Source organism: Scomber scombrus, chromosome 18, assembly GCF_963691925.1.
Source record: "Scomber scombrus chromosome 18, fScoSco1.1, whole genome shotgun sequence".
NCBI classification, from domain to species: domain Eukaryota; kingdom Metazoa; phylum Chordata; class Actinopteri; order Scombriformes; family Scombridae; genus Scomber; species Scomber scombrus.
The window spans coordinates 2,427,253-2,435,685 of NC_084987.1; the positions used below are offsets into that span (position 1 = coordinate 2,427,253).

The following is an 8,433-nucleotide window of genomic DNA, read 5'->3' on the forward strand; positions in this document are numbered from 1 at the left end:
TAGTTGCTGCCTGCAAAGGTTTGGCATATTAACCCATTAAAAGCAACCATAAGAGCCAGATAAGATTAATATTGTTCATGTCAGCATCTGTATGTCCCCACCACTGACCTGAGAGTACACCCTCAGTCACATACCTTCCAGTAGTAATTCAGTAAAAAGCAAACCTATAACATACAATCAGACAAATTTAACCACATGTGATCACCAGCCTTTAAGTACACAATAGAGTAATTTCTAATTAATGGCATTAAGTTTTAATCCCAGCTGGTCAATTGTTTCTAATGGACTAACCAGTTATCAAGAACCAAAACCTTTTCATTTACCTGTAGAATGAGCATCAAGTTACTGGAACTTGATATCATATCTTGGCTTTTCAAGCAAACCAGTTTTAAACCGTCATCTCAGGGAAGTTGCACTGAAACTTCTCTCTACAGGTTTTACAGCAATGCTGCTATTGAGCGATTTCTTTCACCTTCAGAACATACATTTTATTTCATCTGTTCATATGTAACACATGACCTGCCTCATGCTGTTCATATTTAATTTCTTTTGTTGATTTCAACAGATTACCCCGTCAAGCACTGAACACCCATCGATCAGATTCAAACACCCAAGACGCAGTAAAGCAAAGGCTATGATGTTGACATGCAGCTCCCTCTGCTGGACTTTTGAAGTCGCTGCAGGTTCTTACTTGTAATGTCATGTCATAGTGAACATTATGCACCATTACTCTACCTTTGGGCAGTGGTGGAAGAGGGACTCAGATCATTTACTTAAGTAAAAGTATCAATAAAAACAATGTAAAATACTCTATTACAAGTAAAAGTCCTGCATTAAAAATCCTACTACAATAAAAGAACAAATATTATGAGTGATGTAGTATGCAGTATTACAGTAAAGTACTGCAGTATTATGAGTGATGTAGTATGTAGTATTATGAGTGATGTAGTATGCAGTATTACAGTAAAGTACTGCAGTATTATGAGCGATGTAGTATGCAGTATTACAGTAAAAGTACTGCAGTATTATAGTGATGTAGTATGCAGTATTACAGTAAAAGTACTGCAGTATTATGAGTGATGTAGTATGCAGTATTACAGTAAAAGTACTGCAGTATAATGAGTGATGTAGTATGCAGTATTACAGTAAAAGTACTGCAGTATTATAGTGATGTAGTATGCAGTATTACAGTAAAAGTACTGCAGTATTATGAGTGATGTAGTATGCAGTATTACAGTAAAAGTACTGCAGTATAATGAGTGATGTAGTATGCAGTATTACAGTAAAAGTACTGCAGTATTATAGTGATGTAGTATGCAGTATTACAGTAAAAGTACTGCAGTATTATAGTGATGTAGTATGCAGTATTACAGTAAAAGTAGTGGTTTGGTCCTCTGACTGATATATTATTATTATGACATCATTAGATTATTAATAGTGAAGCATCAGTGTTAGAGCAGCATGTTACTGTTGTAGCTGCTGGAGGTGGAGCTAGTTTACACTACTTTATATACAGTTAGCTAGTTTAGTCCAGTGGTTCCCAACCTAGGGGTGGGGCCCCTCCAAAGGGTCAGCAGATAAATGTGAGGGGTGGTGAGATGATTAATGGGAGAGGAAAGAAGAAAAAACTAAGTTCTGATACACAAATCCGATTCAGGCCACTTTCAAATGTGGTACTGAATCTGACTTTTTTTAATGCGACCGCAATCTGAACAGTCAGGTCGCATTTAATGCGACTTTGACGTTATTCTGGAGCAACACACAGCTAATGCTCCACATAAAGACATCACTAAAGTATTAATTTTCGTTCTCCTCTGCCTCCTTTTTAACATCACCCGCTCACAAATGTGCCGGCGGCCGCCACACACTGTTTTTAACATTAGACCATAAATGAGACTACCAGTAACTTCACCGGCTGTTGCTGTTGCCATGTTCGCTTCCGTAAACACTGTTCTGTGTGTGACGTCATTAATGATCAACTGAGCATGGGGGTCACTACAGGAGGCCACATTTAAAAGTGTAATATGAACAGCCAAACAAAAAATCGGATTTGAGCAATAAATCGGAATTGAGCTTTAAGGCCTGCGGTGTGAACGTAGCCTAAAAGTTCAGTATCCCTCAAGCAACGTTCAGCTGTTTAAACCACACTTTTATTACCTTGAGATCCTCCTAACCCCTGACACAGGTGAGATTCATCAGTCATTAGCCTGCTCTAGTATGTGGGCATCCTCCCCTGCAAAAGCCCTCAAGGAGATAGAAACCCTCTCCCCCACTTCCTCATTAGGGTTAATTTCCCCAATATCCCTCACCGGTGTTATTGTTTTCATTTTACTCTTCTTGGTATTGGGAGTATTAGTCTCTATTTTTGTGCCTTTATTTATTTATTTAATTATTTTTGCAATTTTGAGCTTTTATTGTGAAGGCTAACGGAATATATTGCGTTAGTTCCTGTCTCTCATCAGTCTGTGCTGAACTTGACCGCGAGAGGTATGTAATAAAGGTGAGATTCTTAAATTTGAATGTTGATTTAAGATTTTTTTTTTTTAAATCATTATAATATTGTTTGTGACTGTGTAGTTTTATGTAATTGTAAAGTGAAATGTGAGAGACTTTGTGAGAGATCAAGCTAGCTTAACACATTTTCTCTGTGTATGCGCTGGTCGCCATTTCATCTTCTCATGTGCTACACGCTAAATTTGTCTTTATCCCATGTTAGACATGTTGTGAAGATAAAAACAGTGTGTGTCAGTGTTCTCTCTGGTTAAAAGTTTAAAGTGCATAGTCAGCCAGCCTATTTATTATTTTATTTTATTTTGCAGTCTGGAGCACTTTTCCGGAGTCCTTCCCAAGCTCCATTTGAATAGTTTCATACCACTCCTAACTGGATGTTCCTACAAAAATGTGTGAAATTGTAACACAGATGTTGCAAATAGTTTGTATAAAGGTTAATGTGTTATGTAGCAGTACAATTACTTTTGTAATAATTGCATTTGTTTCTTAGATAACAATTATCTTAAAAAATGAAAGAAAAGTCAAAATGCTTTAATAGGCAGCGTTACTTATTAATTATATAGAATGTGGCAGACCACCATAGTCTGTACACTCTCCAAAATGTTACGTTGTTATAGGGCTGAGCGGTAAATTGAGTTTTTAAGACATATATATCTTCTGTATCTTAAAACGGGATATAGGACAAGACGTTCATCTTCTTTCAAGTGGATTACAATGTTAAATAGAATTACGTTTTTGACAACTCTCCACCGCTGTCTGTCTCTGCTGCACAGAAGGCTCAGCATCTTAGCCTCTGCTGCAGTTAGCTGTCATTTCATGTTGTGTTGCTCTCCTCTGCTCTCAGGAGAGTCTCTTCAAGGCAGAAATACTTCTACTTTATGCCAGAGTTTCTCCGCCACATTAAGCAACTACAGGACACTGTTGTGTGACTGAGAAAGCCGGTGAATCAGATCAATAAAATGTTATTTTCTGATTGTTTCACAACGGTTACAGCCTAAAAAAACTTACCCACACACCTCCACTCAACTCTGCAGCTTTTATAATAGATACACACGTGGACAAAATTGTTGGTACCCCTCTGTTAATGAAAGAAAAACCCACAATGGTCACTGAAATAACTTGAAACTGACAAAAGTAATAATAAATAAAAATTTACTGAAAATTAACCAAGGAAAATCAGACATTGCTTTTGAATTGTGGTTCAACAGAATAATTAAAAAAAACAAACTAATTAAACAGGCCTGGACAAAAATGATAGTACCCCTAGAAAAGATTGAAAATAATTTGACCATAGGGAAATGTTAAACTAAGGTGTGCCCTCTAATTAGCATTACAGGTGTCTTAAAACTTGTAATCAGTCAGTCTGCCTATTTAAAGGGTTTCAAGTAGTCACTGTGCTGTTTGGTGACATGGTGTGTACCACACTGAACATGGACCAAGGAAAGCGAAGGACACAGTTGTCTCAGGAGATTGGAAATAAAAATTATAGACAAGCATGTTAAAGGTAAAGGCTATAAGACCATCTCCAAGCAGCTTGATGTTCCTGTGACAACAGTTGCAGATATTATTCAGAAATGTAAGGTCCACAGGACTATAGCCAACCTCCCTGGACGTGGCCTCAGGAGGAAAATTGATGACAAATTGAAGAGACGGATAATACGAATGGTAACCAAAGAGCCCAGAACAACCTCCAAAGAAATTAAAGGTGAACTCCAAGGTCAAGGTACATCAGTGTCAGATCGCACCATCCATCATTGTTTGAGCCAAAGTGGACTTCATGGGAGACGACCAAGGAGGACACCACCGTTGAAACCAAATCATAAAAAAGCGAGACTGGAATTTGCCACAATGCATATTGACAAGCCACAAAGCTTCTGGGAGAATGTCCTTTGGACAGATGAGACAAAACTGGAGCTTTTTGGCAAGGCACATCAGCTCTATGTTCACAGACGCAAAAATGAAGCATACCAAGAAAAGAACACTGTCCCTACTTTGAAACATGGAGGAGGCTCGGTTATGTTCTGGGGCTGCTTTGCTGCATCTGGCACAGGGTGTCTTGAATCTGTGCAGGGTACAATGAAATCTCAAGACTATCAAGGCATTCTGGAGGGAAATGTGCTGCCTAGTGTCAGAAAGCTTGGTCTCAGTCGCAGGTCATGGGTCTTCCAACAGGATAATGACCCAAAACACACAGCTAAAAACACCCAAGAATGGCTAAGAGCAAGACATTGGACTATTCTGAAGTGGCCTTCTATGAGCCCGGATCTAAATCCTCGGTCCCACATCTGTGGAAGGAGCTGAAACATGCCGTCTGGAGAAGGCACCATTCAAACCTGAGAATGGATCAGTTTGCTCATGAGGAGTGGGCCTAAATACCTGTTGACATGTGCAGAAGTCTCATTGACAGTTACAGAAATCGTTTGATTGCAGTGATTGCCTCAAAAGGTTGTACAACAAAATACTAAGTAAAGGGTACCATCATTTTTGTCCAGGCCTGTTTAATTAGTTTGTTTTTTAAAATTATTCTGTTCAATCACAATTCAAAAGCAATGTCTGATTTTCATTGGTTAATTTTCAGTAAATTTTTATTTATTATTACTTTTGTCAGTTTCAAGTTATTTCAGTGACCATTGTGGGTTTTTCTTTCATTAACAGAGGGGTACCAACAATTTTGTCCACGTGTGTATAACCTCTTAATTTTGCTCTCAGAGTGCACCAGAAAGATGCATTTGACTGAAAAATGTACATAAGTGTCTTCCAGGGGCGCATGCCTCCAGACACCCCTAGTGGGTCAGACTGAATACCACCATAGTCTCTCAAAATGAAGACTGGGAAATTATTAATGGAGAGCTGGTTAACCCATAGTGAAAAACTTGTCAGGAGACCAGGATGTATGATGCAAGAACATTTATTAAAGCTTGATTGAGAAGAACAGAGTTACAATACAAGAAGTACAGGAGAAAACACTTGAATCAGAACAGAGTGGGCTTTTAATGAGGGGGCACGGGGAAGGGGAATCTAAATTACCGTTAGTTTTTCTTTAAAGGGCATGGCTTGACATTGGGTATAGGAATACAGCGATCTACATGAGTTACGAAATCAACAACATTGACACCATTGAATACCCCAGAGATGGTTGTTGATCTTTTTGACCCGCTGGGGTATGTGCGGGTGAGGAGTGCTGTGTAAGGGATTACCGTCTTGTACTTATGTCCCATAATTCTGACACTGCAGGTGTGGTTTGGTGGGACCCAAACCTGCACATCAAGACCGAGGCTTTTCTTTACCGTTATGGAGTTCCCTTTGGAGAATGACTTTGTTGTCGAAGCACTCATCTCAATACCTGTCGTGCCAACAAATGGGATTTTGGCTTCAAAGGAAGCTGTCACACCTACTGATATTTCAGTGCTACTGTCCCACCTTTTCTCTTCCTCATACTCTTTATAGAGATGAGGTATTTTTTTAACTGTTCTGCACTGATGGTTGATGGTGGTAGCCTTGGTCATGACCTCTGGGGGATAACTAAATTTTTTAGCTTCATTTACCTTGTACTTGACATCAGACATTTGCACTTTTGCAACTTTTTTGGAAAAGGTCAGGACCTGGTAATACTTGTACCAATACTCAGAACCTCTCCAGGGAAGGAAGAAGGCCTTGTGTTTAACAGACACCTTTCCAAGACCATACTTGTTCTTCCCAATATATGTGTCACCGTTGGAGCAGGTCTTGATTGAATTTGTAGGCACAGAACCATAAGAGCCATCCCTCCAATCCAAATACTCAAAGTTGTCTTTGTTCACCAGGACATTAAAGGAGGTGCATTTACGTTCTGAGTCACCATAGGCATAGTTGCACGTATTACTTCCTCTGGTGTTGAAACCAGCTGAGCAACCGCATCTGCAGATGTAGTCATAACGATTCTCATAGGGGTTGTGATATAACACAGATCCGTCAGGGACATGATGACCGGAACGCCTATACACCCATTTCAGGTTGGAGGTAGCTCCCGGGATGCTGGAAGATCTCTTCTGTCTTAATGTTCTGTTTGAGGTGATGTCAGGGGTCTTGTCCTCTGGCATTGGGTTCAGTGTGAAGAATGTATAAAAGAAGGGGAAAAGATACAGACACAGTGTGTTAGGGTCCTGGGTCTTCTGGATGCTGTCAAATTTTAAATGTGAATTAGTCAATTGTTGTCATGGCAGAGCTAATTTTCTTTGGTTATTGTTTGGCCAGTGTATTGGTAAATTGACTGTACTTGTATGAAGTTTTCTAGTCCGTCTACCACTCAAAACACTTAGAAGTCACATTCACCCATTCACACACATTAATATACTGATGACGAGATCTCACGATATTAAAATGTGACGATATTTCTCATCGAGGTGAAAAGCTGTCTCATGAAATAGTATCCAGCTGCAGCCAGCATCAGTGGCGGATTTAGATATAAGCATCATGCCAGAGGACACATAAAAAAAAGACGATCTGTTTTTTACCGCTCATTTACACATCACCTCTTCTTTTTATAATGTCACTGTGTGGGTCAATCAACCTTGTTGAGTGGCCACCCTCATTCAAGTTTGTGAACTAGCAGCTTCTTCCTGCTGAGAAGATCTCAGTCAGTAGTAGGAGAGGTAGGTTGACCTCAGGTCTCTCTACTCAAGGTGCACCTAATTTTGTATGTTAGCCTACTGATGCAAAAGTAAAAATTACTCACACTACCAAATTAAAACAATTTATTGTATTTAAAGTATTTTCTAAATGTGTATTTGTGTGCTATAGGACTTGCAATTTAGTTTTATTTCTGTGTTTTTTATTAGTAATGTTATAATTTGTAATAATTGGATTCTGGAGCACCTGCTTTGTTTTACATTTTGTGACTTTCAGTCAAGTACAAGACTATTTTTCCAGTCATATATTTCGTCATTGAAATATTCTTTAAAACAGTGTTAAAATCTTGTGTCGTCTAGTTCTCGTGAGCTGAGTGTATCATCACACTATTTAGCATCATCAAAGTCTTACCACTTCTTTTTTTTGACTACAATGCTTGGAAAAAATGGTGCAAAATTAGAGCAGTAAATCAAACATGGGTTCAGTGTTCTGTTTAAGACATCAAACATGTTCATAAAATGATTATTGATGCAAGAAATCCGAAATGGCTGATTTCTTATTGGACAAAAGAAGGTATTATATCAGAAATTAAGAGAACAATGATGAATATCAAACCAAGTTTGGGGGGTACTGTGGAGTTAGCTGGCCATGCCTGAACCCACTATTTGATCTCTTAACAGATGGGTGCACTTACAATGTAGGTAATGGGGGACAAAATTGACAGTCCTCCTGTGCAAAAATGTATTTAAAAGTTTATCTGACAGCAAATACCAAAGACAATTAACAACATTTTTACATGTTTAAAATGTCATAGCTTAAAAGGGGAAGAGAAGTCAAGTGAAAACTTTGACTTACCATTTGCTTCAGAGTGAGACTCTGAAAAACAGATCTTGAAATAACAATGCAGCATTAATATTCAATGATACATTATATGATTTATTGAAACATGTCCAAGGGTGGACATTTGTGGTGATCAGAATAAACTCACTTAAAGTGTCAATCTAAAAAATCTTTTCATTGAGAATGTCTATTCGGTCACTGTCTGTCACCAAATGAGGCAACACAATGGTGATTGAGCCTATCGCCCACTGAAGAAAGCACTTGGATTTGCAGTATTACCCTTACCTGCTGCCAGTAGAGTCAGCAGAGCTGCCACACAGATCACTTTGTAGAGAGCCATCACTGCGCAGTATGTTCATATCATCAGATCTGCTCTGGCATAAATACCCTTCCTCTGTCATCCCTCCCTCACACACCTTTCTTTACTTGCCTGACAAAACGCCCAATGCCAAGGGCAATGTCAATAATTCCAGC

General features: G+C 38.8%; 1 protein-coding gene across 1 annotated transcript; it reads right to left on the minus strand.

The window, feature by feature from the left end:
• Window positions 1–5,540: 5,540 nt before the first annotated feature.
• On the minus strand, window positions 5,541–6,590 carry LOC133999236 (natterin-3-like). Its single transcript, XM_062438424.1, has one exon. The coding sequence runs from the start codon at window positions 6,588–6,590 to the stop codon at window positions 5,541–5,543; it is 1,050 nt and encodes a 349-aa protein (XP_062294408.1).
• Window positions 6,591–8,433: the final 1,843 nt, after the last annotated feature.

Bases quoted from the DNA above. Each gene is read 5' to 3' on its own strand.
- LOC133999236 (XM_062438424.1), bottom strand. From the start codon at position 6,590: ATGCCAGAGGACAAGACCCCTGACATCACCTCAAACAGAACATTAAGA.